Below are 20,498 nucleotides of genomic sequence, written 5' to 3' on the forward strand. Positions count from 1 at the left end.
TACATAAAATTATTCAGTAATATAATCACATTCTTCAATATAGACAAAATTATTTATAAGTATAAAACATTAATTTTACTAATTACTGATTTAAAACATACCGTGTAAAAATAATGACATTTGTCTTCCAATCGACAAAATTAATCAGAATGTATTTCAATCTATGATATTAATAAATAAATATACTATTTGAACTTAATTAAAAAAGACTAAATTATAAAAAGACTTTATAATCTTACCTTAAAGTCAGCTGCGAAAAAATTAAAATCCAAAACTTTCCACAAACACAAAATTAAATAAATTAACATCTTTGAAATTTGCACAAACACTTTTTTTAATTAATTACACGATATTAAGTCAATTTACGTAACAATTAAACAAAAAAAATTTACACTTATCCGAATATTGCACAGGACAAAATTTTAAGGTTGCATTTTTAAAATACGCGTTGGCGGGGTTCGCGGAGAAGGCGCGCTTGCTGCCGCCTTCAAAGAACATTTTATCGCACTGAACTGCGAAAATCCACCATTAGGGCCGTGAAACACGTCGATTTTATTGTCTATTATAACTTTATTAGAAAAAAATTGGAATTCCTTTTTTTATTTATTTACTTTCACTCACAACACTTGATATGATTAAAAGATTTACTACTGTTTATAAAAAAATATTATTATAGATCCAAGTGAAAGACTTTTCTAGGTTATAATTTTATTTTTGTTTTTAAAATTTGATTTATAATTGACTTTCATTTAAAAATTAGTCATAACATTTTAATAATTCAATCAAATAAAATCTACATCGAACAATATTCTATCTTTTAATTTGATCTGCATATAAATTTATTTAAAATAAAATATTAAATTATCATCCAACAATTCTTTTATAAATATCTTATCGACATTTAACTATCGATATGCAGACATCACTAGCTCTGGAAGGGCCAAGTCTGCATCACAACATTGGTGGATTTGACGCATGCGTAGAAAATGTTTTTCACAAGAAAACTTAAATCGGCACATCTTAACGTCTTAAGAGAGACTATAAATCTTATACGGCACTATTTATGCATCTCCTAAGACTGGTTATAATAATCTTAAAAAATAAGTCGAATTTAAACGACCTTTGTTCTACAATATAAATATGGTTATTAAGAAATTACTTTCCATAAGAAATTGTTTGAAATTTTATAGTACCTTCAAGTTATAATAATGTTTTTAAACGTTACTTTCAAATTTTAACAGATTTCTATTATTTACGCTGATTTGAATTATAAATAATTTCCAAGGATATAACGCAACATACTGTTTTTAAAGTTATTATTTTATTTCTTAATCACGAAGTATTAATTAAAAGGAACCGGCACCAAAATAAAAGTCGCTCGAAAATATCGAATACTATTTATTAAACAAAAGACAATCCAGTTATAACATTTATACTATTCTTATCAGTAGTTACCATTCTATACTGTAGATGTCGCTTTTCCTAAAAATTAAAAAGAAAAATCTTTTAGTTTTAAATAAAGAACATTAGTTTACGATCTTTTTTATTGAATTTTATAATAGCAATTGCACGCGACTTCGCCTGGTTAAAATAAAAAAAAATCTAGTAATAAATATAGCCTCTACTATTCACATTAGAGATAACTGTAGCTTCCTATCTCAATCAATCCTCTTTATAATATTAATATAGATATTGCCTGATTTACATTATGCCAATACAATAGGACAGTGGCTCTGGCCTGGAATGGACTCATTGGCGCCAGTTAGTGTTTACGTTCCAGTGCTGATTTTGAAAAGCCTCACAATAGATCGACCATACTCACCTCGGCTGGGGCACTGCCACACCCACAAATTTATGCATAACTATTGCAAAACGTATAGTTTTATTCTCATCATAATATCGCCAGGAATAAGGAAAAAATACGACAATTTTAAAAAGTAATACATTTATTTCCCATAAAAGTTACATATATTTTTTTAATCTATAATAAATTTATAAGAAATAGTAAATCTAGAAATTGGAATTTGAACCGCGCACTACTATTTATTAAAAAACAATTTTTTTTTCTTTTTTTAAGAAAATTTTGCAACATCTAGTATCATCAAGTACAAAAGAATGCATACTCCTATACCAGGAATTTAAGACAATGTAGAAAATACAAAATAAAAAAAAAGTTAAAACAGAAAAAATCTAAATTTAGAGAGTGTTTCGCTAAGCCCAATAGGATTTTTTTTCATTAGGCCAATTGATGCAATGGAAAAAATCTAAATAAGCAAAAACCATCTTATACCATTGGTTTACCTTGGCCAAAATAACAAAAACTAAACTCTGACATTTTATCATAGAAAATGACAGAAAAATTATTTTTTGCAGGAGGCTTTCAGAAACGGAACCTTATATTTAAACAGATCAATAAACTTATACCTAGAAAATGTTATACACTTACATTTATCATTAGAAAAATTCTAATTTCTCAACTACTAACCACAAGTTACAAGAAAGTAGCAGATTTATATATTTTTAATATGCATATTAAAATTACATCATCAGAGCATTGAATGTAAAAGAGCATAAGACCAACCTGGCAGAATCCACCGAGGTGTTTACCCGTCGGCAACGCGTAATCGCCGCAGCGAAACGCTGACAGTAGACTCTAAGACCTTTCACACTTAACCCTTAATTTGACGAAATTTTTTGTACCAAAAAACTGTTTTTTTTTAGTAAAGTCATACTTACGTAATTTTCTCTAAACTAGTTTAGTATTTTTTTAATTAGTTGTTCGTCACACTGGACACCATAGAATTAAGGTTTAAAGCAACGTAAATCTTCGAAATCCAATGTTAGTCGCTAGTTACGCAATAATGTCATAAAGATTCGTACACATTTCTATCTGTCATCGCCAAAGGATCGCAATCTTTCATTATTCGCATTCGCAAATTATTTAAACTTTAATGAGACATAATAAACTGATATAAAAAGCGTTAGTGTTTAGCCGTTTTTAAATCGCATCGCAACCGGTTTGTCAAAATCGTCATGAGAATAGTCGCTGCAATTTTCAAGATGGCGGAGCAAATCTATACAGTTGACATGTAGTCGCTATGTGGCGGGAGAGATGAGTCAGGTCACGCAACAATATTAGTTTCGACGATTTACGTTGCCTTGTGTACGAAGTCTATGGTAATAACTTTCAGGTAGTATATATAATACGTGCACATTATTCAGGTAGAGCAAAAAAAACATATAGGCGTATAGAAAACCTTCTTCATTTTGAAGTCGGTTAAAAATATCTCGTTTTATACACTGAGACGTCATAAGTATTGGACGTTTCAAATATCTTGGCGGCTCAAGGTCACCGCAAAATGCGCAGTGCTCTCTCCCTGCATCCCAATTACACTTAACATTGTATTCTACGCAGCGACTCATACGATATTCCGAGCCACCAATAAGTTTGAAAACTTCTATATTTTTTTGTGCACTAGTTTTTTTTTATATTTCTACTACTAGAACTAGTGATATCTAACATAAAAACCCTTATGATATAATGAAGCAGGAATATATGTTGTCGGCAAGCGTTGGGCGATTAAATTTTTTTCCTCCTCTTTTCTGGCGTGTTCTGGAAGAGGGCCTCGTCGGCACGGATCAGCCGGTTGACGGCCCGGCTCAACGACACATCTGTCACCAAAAAGTACATCATCAGAACTAAGCCCGATCCAGTGTTGCCGTTTTACAATATTAATATAAAAACTACCAAAATCGACAATACTTTGTCATTTAAAAAGAGATTTTTAAAAAATCTTAATATTTTTTTTACTCTAGGATTTTTTTAAGAATATTATACAAATTAAATAAAATATTTCGGAATTCGTACAAATACGTTGTATATATATTTTTAAAGTATTTTGAGAACCCTTTCTGTTAAAAAAACTATGTAAATAAAAATTTTCAAATCACAAAGTATTGTCGTTAAAAAATAAAACCGTAAGCAGATTGCGTCAATTTAATCACCCGCTGCGAGCCAAAAAAAAGTTAATTATTTACGAGTTGTTACTAAAATGAAACAAAAGTTGAGAATTTTGAAGAAAAAAAAACATTTATTTTTAATGTGATAAAAATTTAACAGTCCACTTACTTTTTACTACTTCTGTTGTTTGAGACATGCATGAAAAAATAAATATATCGTAATCAGTACCTAAACATTAACTTCATATATTTTCTTTCTACTTTTAACCTACAAAACAGTCTAAAAATCTATTCCTAACCCGTATACACATTGTAAGACCAAAAGAAAAACGTCGTCCTTTTATTAATACTACATTTACGATACTTTTTTTTGTTAACATCCAAAAACTACATCCCAAAATTATGTAGTGCAACTGGCTGAATATCTAACTTAAACGAACCTTTTTAAGTTTATTTGGTCGAAAAAGGTTATATGAAAAATAGTTTTTTAAAAATAAATAAAGTAAAATAAAATATTTCCCATAATTGTGATTATTTTTTCATGCAAGCTTAACAAATTAACTAAAAATACACTTAAATAATTGTACTTATATCATTGAACACATTTAATAAAAAATAACAAAAAACAAACAGTCATTCGTCATAAAGAATTATGCACGACATTAAGTTTTTTAAATCAAAATAAATTAATTTAAATAATTAAAAATAATAAAAAGAGGTTTTAATACATTAATAAAGTCCAAAACTACAAACTAAGACACAAAATACATTTTAAGTACATAAAATACATAGAAATATTAAATAAAAAATACTAAAATAATACTATATATGAAATATGACTGACATTTGTCATAATAAGTTCAATTAATAAATATTTAACATACTGTGGGTTTCCGAGACCAAACTCTCGATTTAAAACAGATTGTTATCTCTGTTTTGTCAAATATAATGACAGGGATGACGATATATTTTATACAGAGATTTTCATCCCAAAAACCCACGGTTAACTGCATACATAAAAGATAATAAAAAAGATGTAATTTAAACTATTTTTTTATAAAAGAAGTAACCAAAAGAGTATTTAAAATAATTATATTTTTATCGTAATATTATATAACAATTTAAATCACTAGTAATAATTATTTTCCCTAAATCAATAATAACCAAAAATAAAATTTCCAAACCAAAACCTATATACGAAAATCGATGAGCAAAATTATTCCATTATTAATTTCATTAAAATATCATTAAAAGTACAGTCGCGTTATACATAATCTATATCTATATATAAAAAATAAAAATCAATGTTCGTATGTCCCGCGTTCATAAAACAATGGGCATATTTTGGTAGATTATTTTTAAAATGGCAGATATTTGTCATAAAAATCTAATTAAATAAAAAGGTTTATTAGGTGTAATAAATCTTTTAAACAATGACATTTGATTAAAATGTTGACATTGCTTTGACCTTATTTTGCCTATCCTTTTATGTTAAAAACGATTTTGACCCATGTAACGAAAAGAGTTACATCTCTTATGAGATCTCTTAAGAGATGTAATTTCCTTGAGTTAACCTCCGGGGTTCTGTTATCATACCTTTATCAAGAAAACGCGAAAATTACGCATAAATAAAAAGGGATACCATAAAATTGCATAGAAAAATCCATCAAAAGTTTAATATTAAGTACATACAAAAATTTAGGACTCGAGAAAATGATTATAAATTCTAGGCCCTAGAATAATCAAACCTAGAATCTAGGGTTTCGTCAAATACATTTCCCAAATGTATAGCATAGTTAAAAAAGTTTAAAAGTGATATGAGGCATTTTAAAAAATACAACTCTTTTCATAAAGTTCTCTTATGAGATCTATTAAAAGATGTAACTCTTTTCATTGTATTTGTCGATATATTTGTATCAATTTTATAAGCAACAAAATAATATTAACACTATAAATAAACCCATCGTAGTGCATATTTACCAACCCGGTGTTGTGTTAGCCAGACGTCGCATTCTGCGTGTATTTCTATCTTGATCTCGTATCTTCTTTTCCATTTCTGCATTTGTCAGAGTCTCTAAGTACGGAGCCCATTGATCTGCTTCAGATGGTTGCCGATATGGTGTCTGGAAAAATGTTAAAATAGTTATTGGAAATGCTACTAAAATAATTATTGGTTTGGGTTGTCAGTGGGTCTTGACTGCCATGACTCTAGTACGAATTTAATACACGTCTTCTTACATTCTTAAACGAAATTGAACAGTATGTGTTATCCACATAATTCGTCTAAAAATATATAACTACTATAAGTCGTTCGCAACTTTGACAGCGCAGGATAAATAAAAAAAAGTTTTGTAAGTTACTCTAACACACCTAAGCTAGTTTCCAAAAAGTGTATTGTCAAAATTGATCCAGTCATAATCAGTGAGTCATAAATGAGAATGTGTATCAGTGTTTCGACAGTGGAAACGCAACGTACCTCAACAACCGGCAATGGTGCTTCACTGAACGCATAAGTCCTCTGATGCCATCCCAACTGTCCCCGCACACTGTAAGCTATGCCTGTCACAAACTCCCCTCCTAAACCCAACTCTGCACAAAGTTTCATCGCAAATTGTTCAGGGTTATTCTCTTTCTCAGACATATCCCATTCAACCTGAAAGTAAATATTAATACATTCAATGCAACATTTAAAACAGTAATATGAATAATAGTAGCACGGAACATGTTTTAACAAGCCTACAAGCAGTTAGAATGATATTGATAATAAGTAATTTAAAAAGGGTTAATATTTGGTTTAGCATACAGACTTATGTTTAGTAATTACTGTGCATACAGACTTATGTTTAGTAATTACTTAGTTTGTAAAAAGCAATGACAATTTAATACCAAAATTGTTTGTTTATTTATAGAAAGAGATAGAAAAAAGCTGCTGAAATGAACTCAATTCTTGGTGGACTTAAGGTCAAAATTTGAAACAAAAACTTACCTGATCAACTAACGAAGTATTCCCAACATGGATATTAAGTTTAATAATGACTCTTTGGTCACTTTGCTCCTCCAGTATAGCAGGAGGTTCATTGGGGAATGCATCAATCTGTTGACGGATGGATGATGCTATGGCCGGTATGAATGTAACAGTGTTCAGTTCCAAATCATCACAAAGAACCTCCGCAAATTGTTCCGGTGTTATTATTGATTCTGTAAAGATATAAAAGTGTTTTATACTATAAATACTTCAGATATTATGTGTGTGCACCAAAACAAAAAAATATTTAAATATATATATTACTCAAGCATCGAAGTTCACCGCTGATATAATAATAAAGACAGCTAATCAACTATGTTACGCTTAACCGACATCATCAGATCACTATATGACCCCACTGCAGGGCTCGGAGACTACTCTAAGTTAGGGGTGATAAGGCCAGTCAACCAGGTCCAGAACGGATTGACTTCAAACATATATTTGAAATTCTTCACAGATATGTGCATATTGTATCACAATGTTACCCTTTACCATACAAATGTCTGATAAATGTTATATGAAGTAAATATGATAAAATAATAACCGTTTTTATTCCATGTAAATGTATCTCTTAGCTTCTGGCCTTCAATCTCCATATCAAGACGTATTGGTACTAGGATCTGCTTCTGTGATGCATTCTCCAACATGGCCGTCATATCTGTGTCATCAAAGCACAACGGGAATGTGCGAACCTGTTAAACATTTAAAAAAATGTTATTTTACATATTTTAATACAAAGAACAAAATAGAGGGGTAAGTAATGTAACTTATTTTAATTGACTTATTCCTCGTTCACTTATATGTATATACAGTATTATAATAATTTTTTTTATGAAAGTGTACTTGATAACTCAATTGGTGGCCAAAAATGTGTTTATATCATTGCATTTCCTATTTTAGTACCCAATATTGTGATATTAATCTGAATAAATATTGTCTGAGCCAGATAATAGAGTGCCCAAGGGATTGTAATATTTTTCTCGCATATAGAGGTTTCTCTCTAACTCAAATTTCTCCTGTGAAATGACTCATACTTGTAATGGTTTCTCATTTATCAATCAATCAATTACATACCCTGGTAAATCTGTCTGTAAAAATAATCCTACCTTTTTATTATGAACTCTAGTTCTGCTGATCTGTGTTGCTTGAGGTACCGCATCTAAATGTGAGGAGTTTGGCATAACTGGGAGCCATGATGGATTGTGTGGCTTCTTACTCTTGCTTTCTCTAGGGGTGGCTAACTCCTGACTTACTGATATAGCTTTGTACCTTAAAAGTTTAGAAAAAGTTCATAAGAGAAACAATTTCAATTTTATCGGAATAGAAGACTAGAACTTTAATTATAACATCAGGACATAATGCCACAAGGAATTTGACCAAACCAAGTATTGATGTAATTTTTTTTTTTACATTACAAACAACATTCAAGTCTTATCTATTTATAATAACTACTTTATATAATAATCATAAAAAACATTCTTATAACTTTACTTTTTAGTTACAATTTCATTCATACTTACTTATCATCATTTCCTTCAATAATATCTTCAACTTCAGAAGCTTTTAGTAATGAAACAGAGCTGGAGAGTACGTGAGGTCCTAGACCATTGTCAATCAATCGCTTTCTCTCTTCATTAGTGAGAGTCCTCCTGGCCATGCCAGGGTACTTTTTATAAAGAGATCCACGGAACAGCCGCAGATAGTTACCAACCTGTTTGAAATACCATTCAAATGTATTTAAACATTAAACTAAACTGTTATACTTTGAGCATAAGCCAATATTCCATACTAAAAAGGACCAAACTATTTTATTGAGGTTATTTTAATTACGTTTGAATAAGCACTACATTAATCTATTAAATATCTAGATTTATAACATGTTTAAGATAGAATAAATATAATGTTTTTAAAAATAAAGCATAATGAATACATAAATAACGTATGTACCTCTGATCCGACACAATAAAAATCTCCACCTTCTTCGATTTGAAAACTAATCGGCTTATCGCCGTATGTTCGGAGAGCCATTATTATGATTTTGTAATACTACTCCTATGGATAAATTACAAATTAATAAGAAATCAAATTGAACACAAAATAGAGATTGGAATCTAGACGCCGAAAACGAAACACAAAACGAAACCGAAACAAGCATAAACAAACGTCATCGAAAAACATAGACAAGTGTAAATTATAGATAAAAAATTCCATGCGACTGCTAAAACTTAAGATTTGTTACGAAATACAGAATTACTAAACTTATAAACAGAAATAATTTGAATAGCACACATTTACAATATTAAGCCTGGGACGCTTAAAAGCGTAAAACCTTTCCCTAATTTGCAACCCTCACCCTGACCAAAGAATCAAACTGCATGCAATATGAATGAGGATTCTGAATGACCAATGCGAATGAACATGATGTAGGAAATTACAAAGAATGAAGAATGAATGAAACAAACATTCATTAATTTTTTTTTCTTCAGTTAGGATTTTGTTGTCAGGGGGAGTGTTGCTCACCGCGCCGCAGTCGTTTTTGCGACCAGTGCCGAATTCTTAGTAAAATGTCTACAAAGGCAGGAAACTTCAAAAATCCTTTTTCAAGACCATGGATGACTGAAACAGGAGCAGCGGCTGCGGCGGGAGGTGCAGGATCCGTCGGGTTAAAAGGCGTTGTAGCCGGAGGAATAACTGGTGGCATTGAAATTTGTATTACATTCCCAACCGAATATGTTAAAACTCAACTCCAGTTAGACGAAAAAGGTCAGTACACGTTAAACTTTTTGTTCTTTCTAAATTGTAAGTCATAATGTTACTAATTAGTGAGCATTAATTACCTTAATAATTCGGTCTTTCTGATTTGTAGTTATGTTGTATTGCTATTTGTAATTATGCTAAATAGTCACTTTTGTAGCTAATTATGACAATAGTATCTTAAAAACAAAAGCACATTCTTATTAATGTTGTATTGCGTACATAAGTAATTAGAGTCGTGTTACAAAAGATTTATTCGAGGTTGGAATCATTAAACCTTGTTATAACCATAAACACCTTACGACGAACTTAAGTCGCAGTTAATTTGGACTTTGTTCCTTCGTCGGAAAAACTGTTTTCATTGAACCACCAAAATTTTATGAGAACCATTCAATATTCTAATTTCAAAGTGATTTAAGTGTCTGTTAAATACCCAATTCTATGAAAAGTTAATTTTATCAAACTTATTTCTTTCTAAAACTTGGTAGCGCGAAAATTTGATACTATTTTTTTTATCAAAATGACATTGCAAGAATCCATAAAAGATTATATTATAAATTCTAATAAGAATCTAACATGATTTCCGATTGCAGATTACCTATTTACTTCTTTAAATGTGTATTTATTCAAATAATAACTGTATTCAGTAATTATAGTATTGATGAAAAATTTTGTAACAAAGTTTATCTTTTGTATGATAATATAATATATGTATTTTTTATTACCAAAATAGGCTTCTGTAAAAGTTTAAAGGTTAATTTTAAGCATGTATTTGTTAGTTTTTTTACCTAATATTACAAAACATCAGAGGTTTGATCAGATGTACTCAAGTTCTCCGATAAACATCTTCTGTATATGAAATCATATCATGGTCTTATTATCACAGCCACAATAATCTTATCTGATACCATACTGCATTAGATTGAGCCATCACTTTTATCATAAATTATATACAAGTTAGCTTGTATTCAGTTTTCCATAATTTAATACATTTCACAATAAAGCCATAGATCAGTTATCTATAGCTAGAGATTCTTAAAAAAATTATTGACATGGATCCCTGCTGCTACAAGTCTTGAAATTGTGAATCCTTGATTTACTTTCCCATTTGATCTCATAAAACACTTTTTCACATATTGACGGGAAGTGAAATAATGCAGGGATACAGAGACTAGTTATCCGACTTACCTCCATATGTAGTGAACTTACCTTAGGTGTCATTCAGAGCTAAATACAGGCAACAGACAATGTTAGAATCTTATAATTTCTACATAATATCTGATAGGAAGTTGAGTTGTTGGCCTTTTAAGTGCTCAATATGTCCAATTCAATGTTACTATGTTACAAAACATTGATGGTGGGGAAAGACCTTCAGGTGGAAATATGAAGGCTCAGCATTAAATTCTTATACCAATTTAATAATTTTCGGAATTCTTCTCTGGCTAAAAAAGATAATTTCCTACATATCATACTAGAATATACTAGCCACATTCAAAATGGCTAAAAAAACAACTTTATTTTTGTTAGTTTATCTTATTAGACAGACCCAAAAGTTGTCATATTAGTACAAATAACTTGACATAAATCAAACATTGTGAAACATTGACTTCTGTTATATGATCAAAATATAACTCTACTTAACATATACTTAACACATACTTAATGCTAACTTAAAAGTAACTCCAATAGAAAAACATGTCTTTATTTTATCAAAGAGGATGAGACATGACATAATACTGTTGATATACAAGTTATACAGCAATAGAACAGTGGTAGAGCCTGCTTTAACATCCTCGCACGAATCGGTCTGGCTTGCCCGGTGAAATACCATGACCACACAGAAGACAGGAGTGTAGTGGAAGCAATTCCAAGTACAGTCTGATGGGTGTGCGTCCTGGAGGCCTAATTTAGTCCTCTTTTTGTAAGTGGACTTTCCGGATGAGAGGATGCATGGAAAGGGAAGATATTTTTTTTCTGTGCATCCTCTCCTCCGTCGATTAAAGGTAGGCAACGCATATGCAATTGCGTATATCTATGGGCAACAGTCATTTCGGTTTTTCAGCGATTTCAGGTGGCTGCTCGCTCGTTTACCACCTTTTGGTATAAAAAAAGAAACTCAAACAGATGTATGTTGACTGAGATGTTTAGTTCACTAAAACTTTGTTTGAATAGATACAAATTAAACTATAATATAGTTATATGTTAGCTGTCCTTTGAAATTATGGCCGCACGGAATTAAAAAAAAACTTGATAAATAACCTGTGTTCTTCCAGATAATTTTCTAGTCATGCTAAATTATATTGAGAATCCGTTGAGCCATTCTGGAAATACCTTCTAAGAAACATCTGTCCATCCAAACATTCACATTTTTAAATATTACTAAGATAAGATAAGGTATTCATATGATATTAAGATGAAAAGCAGATAACAGTCTTAGGCTCAACGCAGACGGGCCTAAGTCTAAAGCCACTTGTGGCCAGCGGCAAATAGTTCACACAATGTTTCATGCTTTTTGTTAGGATAGGCACACAGATGTGGTCTGAAGCGATTGCTGCAAGCGACTCGCTGTGATTAGTTGCCCGTTTACGCCGAGCCTTAAAGATATATATCTTTAGAAATACTTTATTTGTTGTTTAACATAAATACTCTTTCCTGTCAGTTATGTTGATATTGAGATAAGCTACATTCAATATGCAACTCTATCATTTTAAGTAGTCTACGGAATGATTACTTTGTATGTAACAAATGGACTCAAAAACTACAAGACTGATTATAAAAATTCTTTTGCCATTATGAAAAAGTAACATAGGCTATTTAGTAAGGTATATAGTAGCTAAGTATTTCAGGTCTAAACAGGAGGTAAATTGCTAGTGTTAAATAATTTAACACCCTGTATTCTTTGTTTCAGGTGGCACCAAAAAGTACACAGGTATAATAGATTGTGTCAAGAAAACTGTGAAAGGTCATGGCTTTTTCGGCCTCTATAGAGGTCTTAGCGTATTGCTGTATGGATCCATACCAAAATCTGCAGTCAGGTAAATTAAATATTAGTTTACGATAACTGAATTCAGATTCAAGTACATACTGTGCAGTCTCCCCCCTTTTATAACGGCAAGTTAATCATAACTAGTCCAATTTGAGTCACTAATTCTATCGATAAATTTATATCGATATCGATGGAAAAATACCAGTACATCCCTAGTTATTAAGACCGGAGGCGCCGGACACAATTACAATCGTTCTGTACGACACACGATATCGTACCGCACAACTTGCCTGACAACGCCGACACATGCCACGATCGCTTACATAACATTACGTGTAAACAAACCTATGACGTCACCGCTTCTTTATTTGTGTTTCGAACGCGTTGCTCCAATTTCACAATCACTCGTGACAATTATCCTGATTTTTTAACATAAGTAAATACTAGCTGTCGTCCGTTCGTAAGGAATTAAAAATAAATCATTAGATAGAGATAGATATCCATAAAGCTGTTTTTGACATTACTTCTAACAAACACACATCCATCGATCGCATTCGCATTTACAATATTAGTAAGTTTTAAATAGAAACCTGTGCCTTGTGATTTCTAGGGAAGCCGCTCTAAATTCCAAAACTGTTTTAAATTTAGAGATTCCAAAACTTAATAGTTTGCGCGTAAATAAAAAGTTACATTGACCTAGTTTTAATTGTATATCAGACACAGAAGGAGGTAATGACCAGGCTAAATATTAATTAAAATATTAATAAATAAATTAAAGGAGATTGCCCCTTCGATTCATACCATCTTATACTTATCTACAACTTATCTAGTAAGTAGGGTTAAAGGAATCATACCAAATAGAATTACTGATTGCAGTAATTCCAATGCTAGTTTCTGAATTAATAACAAGCTCTATTAAGAGAATCCTTATAAAGGTAATTAAATGAACGTTCTATTTATAAACGGTAAATCGAACATATGTGAACTACATTTCCGATTTGTATTTAATTACTAGCTATCGCCCCCAACTCCATGTCCGCGTCGACAAAAAACATAACTAATAGGCAATCTGTTCTTCCAGACTATGTTCCACATCTATGGCAAATTTCAGCGAGATTCATACAGCCGTTTTGGTGATACCTTCAAACAAACATCCATCCATCCAAACATTAGCATTTATAATATTAGAAACATGCATAATTTTCTACTACTTTCTTACTAAATATATAATAAGTACTTCTTCTTCTTTTTATTACTAGTAGACCCCATCGTTTAATTTCGATGATTTCGCCAACGTCAAGGTTGAAGGTAATTGAAAACGTAAAAAGAAAGATTAAATAGCAAAGAACAAAAAGGTAGACGGAGTACAGATCTGTTTGACAAATGATCGGTTGATGGTGACGGTTGCGACTCTGAAAAAGAACAAAACAGTTGTTAGTAATCTAAATACATAGAATAATATTAAGGACATGGGAAATTAAAGTTTAATATTATTAGTAGACAAAAACTTAAAAAGGACCTTTACCAAGGGAGTATGGACCATAGTTAGCAAGAATGGGATATTAATGGTTCCAGGAGTATTAGTAGGGAGCAGGTCGTATAAATGAACCTTGAGTTCCGGGCAATTGAAAAATATGTGTTCTTTCTTAATAAGTACTTAGATGTACTAAGTTCACTTCACGACACTACGAAATGGCACACGCGATAACAGAGGTCTGTTATGTCATAACACGATAGCATTCAATGACAATACGGACAAATTTGCAATTTTAACCGATTATTACCTAATGCTATTGAATATTCGATTTTGTATGCTTTATACACGTACAAACATTTGCAAAAAAATAAGTGGCTTCATTTTATAAAGGTGAAAAGTTATTTTACAATGCCACCCAATAATCACAATTAATTTTTTTTTAGAAGGTTTTGTTTGAAATGCGATACTTTTATATGTACGATGTATATTATTGCGATTTCTATAGTACGCGTTAATTACGAAACATGATTTGACACAATTTGTTACAACGAACAGGAAAATATACATTCTTTTAAAACAAAAAGTGTATTAAGCGGTTTTCTACTTTCCGTATTTACGTTTTAACCTACTTTTTTATTATATTCAGAGCTGTGTTGTTTTAAACTGTCGTATTACCAACACACTATAGTAATAATTAGTATGAAATTGCAAAATTACAAAAACTTAAAATTTTAATTTGTATTCCGCGTATATAAATGAATAATTAATGTTATTTATTCTTTATTTTATTGTATTCAAATTATTTAGCTATGTAACATTGTTAGAACATGATGAAGGAAACTATATTATTTACTATTTTCCTTGTCAACATTTACTTAGTTTGTGTATTAATTACCAAATGTACTACTTCGATACAAATATACTGAGCCTCGGTGGCTCAGTCAAGCCCTTGACTTGCAATCTGCAGGTCCTGGGTTCGAATCCCGCCATATACCAATGTGTCTTTCGATTTCCGATTTACATATGTACATTTATCCGACGTTCTTACGGTGAAGGAAAACATCGTGATGCAACCTGCACATATCTGAGAAGAAATGCAAAGATATGTGTGAAGTCAACCATCCCCCACTGCGCCAACGTGGTTGACTATGGCCTAATCACTCCTAACTACATAACGTGGGGACGTATAGTGAGCTCGTTTCGTCTGATTAGTGTGTGTCGAAGCTCTAATTTTAGTCCCCTTTCCTTTTCTTATAAAGAAACGATGGGAAGGTGAAGTGGTTTTGACGGAGGAGCATAGTCTCCATCTCCATCGATTATAGGTTAGCTGTTACAGCGAATTCAGGTGGCTGCTTTCTTGTTTGTCACCTTCATCATCATCAGCCTTACCTCCCCACTGAGAACCTCGGAGACCACCCTAAGTTAGGGGTGACTAGACCATAGTCAACCTTTGTCACCTTATGATATACGAAACAAAAAATTTTGGTAACTGATATAAGAATTTGAACCATGTTCAATCTTTTACAGATTCGGTGTATTCGAACAGGCGAAGCTGTACATGGTGACTGACAATGGTACACTTACTACCACGGGCAAGTTGGCCTGCGGCCTCGCAGCTGGTGTTGCTGAAGCGGTGTTTGCTGTCACACCCATGGAGACAGTCAAAGTCAAGTTTATTAATGACATGCGTATGGAGAAGCCAAGGTTTAAAGGATTCTTCCATGGAGTTAAGATGATCGTGAGGGAAGAAGGTGAGTCATGAACACATTTAGGTTTGTAAGGATTGGTAGGTAACTCAAGGAAGGGCTCTTAATAAAAAAATCATATAGCATCTCATCATATATTATCTCTGTTTTGTCAAATATAATGAAAGGGATGATATGTTTTATAAAGACATTTTGGTGTTAGAAACCTACGGTAAGCATCATATTAGATGTTATCGAGTTAAACCGTAGTTATTTGTCTATGGATTTTGAAATCGAAAGAAATTTCAAGGTAATCAGCTTACGTTGAGTTATATTAGACAAATTTATCTATCACTAGCTTGTGGTTGCATCAGCGCGGTTATTTTTATATTTATTTCGTGACTGTAGATTCGTAGCTGTATTTATATTAGTCTTATAAAAATATAAACGCTCGATTGCTACGTCAAAGTATTGCTAGCTGTTTACGAATGGCGTCGACCGGGAATTACATTGAGCACGAAAAATATACTCTGTTACTCTTAATTTTAGCATCACAGCAATTAAAATTCTATTAAATCGATTTTTTTTATCGCAATACGTGAAACAAAAACTTTGTATACCTTTTTAAAAAAAATCGAGATTCGGATCTTAGATTCGTACGTAAAATTTGACACAGTTAAAGTGAATATGCAGAAGAAATGCATTACCATTTTTATTAATAAAAAATGGGACCAACCTGTTAGCACTACCTTTCGATTAAGAAAAGAATTATTAATCTCAGAGCACCAGAAGCGAAGTTATGTGGTAACATAGAAGAAATTCAGGCGAAATGAAAACCTCCTTCTTTTTGAAGCCAGTTCATTTGGCGATCACTGGCTAGTTTGAAATTAGTATAAAATTTCGTATACTAAATATACTATCTTGACAAAACCATAATTTTGGCATAGACTATGTTCTACTTTTTATAATCGTTTTCAGGTATCGGTGGAGTGTACAAGGGTGTTACAGCCACCATAATGAAGCAAGGCAGTAATCAAGCGATCAGGTTCTTTGTGATGGAGTCGTTGAGGGATTGGTACAAGGGTGGTGATAGGGACAAACCTGTACCCAAATACATTGTAGGATTGTTCGGTGGTGTCGCAGGTAGACTTTCAACATATCTTATATCTTTAAATGAGCAATTCTTGTACATATATATAATTGGAATCTTGGAATCGGCTCCAACGATTTTCATAAAATTTAGTATAAAGGGGGTTTCGGGGGCCATAAATCATTCTTAGAAAATGTCATTTTATTCGTGTTTTATCGATAATCAACTTAAACATAAACTTAGAAGAAAAATAACAAAAAGGAGTTGTTTGAGTAGTCTCAACTGAAAAATATGACTCTTCCTGACATCATCTTTTTGAGTGCTCAGAAATCATCCAACGGTTATGAATAAGAGAAGTAACAGTTGGTTTCTGAGACATCTCTGTATAAAACATATTGCTATCTCTGTTTTGTTAAAGATATTTTGTAAAGGGAATTTAGTTTAGAAACCAATTATAAGTATTTTCGTTCTTTGAAATTCCTAATTTAATGTTTTTATCTCTAGGCGCTGCATCAGTGTTCGGTAACACACCAATCGACGTAGTTAAAACAAGAATGCAAGGTTTAGAAGCGGCCAAGTACAGAAGCACGTGGGATTGCTTCATAAAAACATGGAAGCACGAAGGACCATTGGCCTTCTACAAAGGTACAGTACCGCGACTCAGTAGAGTTGTATTTGATGTTGCAATCACATTTACTATATACGATAGCATCATGGATGTCTTTAATTATGTATGGAAGTGATAAACAATACGGTTGGTCTATTATTTCGATGTATTTTTATGACTGACAGCTGTCAAAATGTTTGACATTTGACAGCTGTCATTAGAAACTGTCAAAGATTTTCTTTTATGCTTACAGCGTCTAATTATGCGAATAGTGTAATCCGTTTATAACGATGTTTTTGTAGTTTTTGTATGAAGTTGATCCTAGCTTTTGAGTTTTTATTACCGGAACATTTACGATTATATTGTTGTCTCTTTTTATTTAAAATAGTATGAAAGGGATGGCAATGTTATTGTATTTCGGCAGTTGAAACTTATAGTCAGATGTACAAATATGCGTGAGCTGTGCTAGAAACTTGTATTTGTAGGCTTTTGTATTTAGTATAAGTAAATCAGTGTTATATCAAAAGTATATTTTTGTAAGACTCATACATTAGTATGTGAACTTTATTGAATTGACGATTTTTTTTACTGTTCATATTCTGGTAATTCACTGGGGCTAATTTATTTATGATTGTGATGATAAGTATTTTTTTTAATTATTTTTTATCTGTTACATTTTAATTGCGTTTATTTTGGTATAACCATAAACAATGTTGACTTTGATGATTTTTATTTTGTTGAACAATTTTTTTATAACTAAAATCACATATTTACACAGAATTTTTAATTAATTTTTATTTTCTGACATTCTTATCTGGAACTATAGGCGCCATATTGAATTGTCAAATAACTGTCAAAGTATCCGCCAATCAGCTGGCTGCATCATTGACAACGGCGATATCAAACACTACACATAACTTAGTTGGTTTATGATTCAAGTTTTACCATTGCCATGTAAATAATTAAGTGAATTTGATACTTTTAGGCTGTGTTTTTGTTACTGTTTTAATTTAATAGTCAACAATTGCAGATTTTATTTATATATTTTACAGTTTCATTCCGTTTATATACATTTAATTTTTTGACAGTTAATAATATAATCAGATGCATTTTGTACAATTATGTATTTATAATCATGATTTTATATGCATTTTTATAATTTTGCAGTTACCAGTTAAGATCTCTTTTGTTATTCCAATAAGAAAACGCTTCATATTTTAATAATTTAAAAATAATTTTTTGCTAAAAATGTTTTTGGCAATATCCAATAATAAAAACCAAATTTTTTTTTATTAAATATTATTATAATAGACATGTACAATTGAGATCTTGACTTACATTCCATTCTGAATATTTCTCGTATATATTTTTTATATAACTTGCGCTTTGAATGTTATTAAATTTATATAATTATGTTATGTTTTCATTGAAATAAAATTATCGAACAAAAAAATGTGTTTTATTAAGAAAATTCATGCTGAAAAAATCATGATGATGACGAAATGAAATAAACCTAAAGTTTGGTTTAGAAATAAAAAAAAAATGATAAAAAAAAAGATTTATTCATACGCAACATTTTTACAAAATATATTTTGAGCTTAACTTTGTTTCAATTACTTAAGAAACTATACAACATGATCACAAAAGATGTTTTACACCATAATAATAAACCAAATTACGTATTTAAACTATCACATGAATAATATGAATAGGAAATGTAGCTTGGCTCCTTATATCTAAAATTAACACATTCATTGCCGCTATAATTCACACCTACTAGAGTAAACCCGCATTGTAGCATTGAATGAGTTAAACAATATCCAAAAAATATTAAATTAATCCCATAAAAACTTGGTCCAATTTAAATATTTTTACGTTAATTTGAACATGAGTTGACAAGTGTCATTTTATTCAACTAAAATGACAAGTAAGTAAAAGACAACTCATTCTCTAGTCTATCGACTAGGTAATATAATCTTGAAGATGACCACCATCTTTTTATTGGGAGATATTTTCAACTCAGGAGTTTCTAATGAACATTGGTGTCGCTATGAGACACCACATAGGTAACCATAACCATATGGGTTTCGTGGAAGAGATCACTTATAGCGATAAGGCCGCCCTTGCCATGAAAATTAGTTTTTAGTCATTTTTAGGGGAGGGGTGGGGTAGTATCCGTCCAAAACTAGAGCGGGCACACCGACCTCTCTAGGCATACCCGTAACTCTGTGGTTCCTTCAACGATCTCCATCAAACCGGCGTCATGGAGTACGTTGGAACCACAGAAGCGGAGAGCTTGCCTTAACCGGCCGGCCCGCGAGAAAGGAAAACTATAAAAACGCAACAGTGAAGTCGTTAACCTACCTGGCGACCTCTGTAGTAAGTAGCCCCACTATTCAGAACGGGCGTCACTCGGGGGTGGAGTTTAAATCGACCCTTCTCGTGGGATTCAATATGGAAGACTTAAACAAAACTAAAAAACAAAGAGAGGGAGAGAAGGAGGATGAGAGACGCGGAGAGTGAAGGAAACAGAAAGGGAAAGGAGCGAGTGATCGTCCTTAGCGCATCCTGCTCCAGTGACGAAAGCACCAGCGGTGCCGAGGAGGGAGCCTCTGCGCGGCGGCTATGAAGCCACGCCAAAAAGGCTGAGCCGACGCCAAAGGTGGCCCTGAGGTTCACCTGAGGGGAAAATAAGAAAAAGAGGGCCCCAAAGGAGTCGTCCGGCGAGGAGGCACGAGCAGTCGTGGCAAACAAATTGTCCACGGCGGCCAGAGGCCACGTAAGAGGCAATGAAGGCAAGCATGCTTTCCTGAAGGCTGCAAAGGAACACCTGGCGAAGGAGTTGGAGAGCGAATCGGGCGACTCCGACCCTACATACCGGTCTTCCTATCGACTGGCAAGCTCGACCGCAACG

General features: G+C 32.2%; 2 protein-coding genes across 4 annotated transcripts; one reads left to right on the top strand and one right to left on the bottom strand.

The window, feature by feature from the left end:
- Positions 1–2,755: 2,755 nt before the first annotated feature.
- On the bottom strand, positions 2,756–9,146 carry Snr1 (SWI/SNF related, matrix associated, actin dependent regulator of chromatin, subfamily b, member 1). Of its 3 annotated transcripts, none has more exons than XM_013312472.1 (8): positions 8,933–9,146; positions 8,506–8,696; positions 8,092–8,254; positions 7,530–7,677; positions 6,947–7,158; positions 6,437–6,613; positions 5,945–6,083; positions 2,756–3,672 (listed from the first exon to the last, which is right to left on the bottom strand). In XM_013312472.1, the coding sequence occupies exons 1-8, from the start codon at positions 9,011–9,013 to the stop codon at positions 3,581–3,583; spliced, it is 1,203 nt and encodes a 400-aa protein (XP_013167926.1). In that variant the 5' UTR covers positions 9,014–9,146; the 3' UTR covers positions 2,756–3,580. The 3 variants fall into 3 exon arrangements, with proteins under 3 accessions (XP_013167926.1, XP_013167927.1, XP_013167928.1); XM_013312473.1 differs by having other exon boundaries at positions 3,591–3,672; positions 5,941–6,083; XM_013312474.1 differs by lacking the exon at positions 2,756–3,672 and adding an exon at positions 4,126–4,141 and having other exon boundaries at positions 5,941–6,083.
- A 310-nt stretch (positions 9,147–9,456) lies between these two features.
- sea (mitochondrial citrate transporter scheggia) lies at positions 9,457–18,302 on the top strand. The gene is made up of 5 exons (XM_013312449.1): positions 9,457–9,748; positions 12,648–12,774; positions 15,730–15,953; positions 16,866–17,030; positions 17,482–18,302. The coding sequence occupies exons 1-5, from the start codon at positions 9,550–9,552 to the stop codon at positions 17,718–17,720; spliced, it is 954 nt and encodes a 317-aa protein (XP_013167903.1). The 5' UTR covers positions 9,457–9,549; the 3' UTR covers positions 17,721–18,302.
- The last annotated feature ends 2,196 nt before the right edge of the window (positions 18,303–20,498 follow it).

Source organism: Papilio xuthus, unplaced genomic scaffold (genome assembly GCF_000836235.2).
Source record: "Papilio xuthus unplaced genomic scaffold, Pxut_1.1 DF827679.1, whole genome shotgun sequence".
Classification (NCBI taxonomy): Eukaryota; Metazoa; Arthropoda; class Insecta; order Lepidoptera; family Papilionidae; genus Papilio; species Papilio xuthus.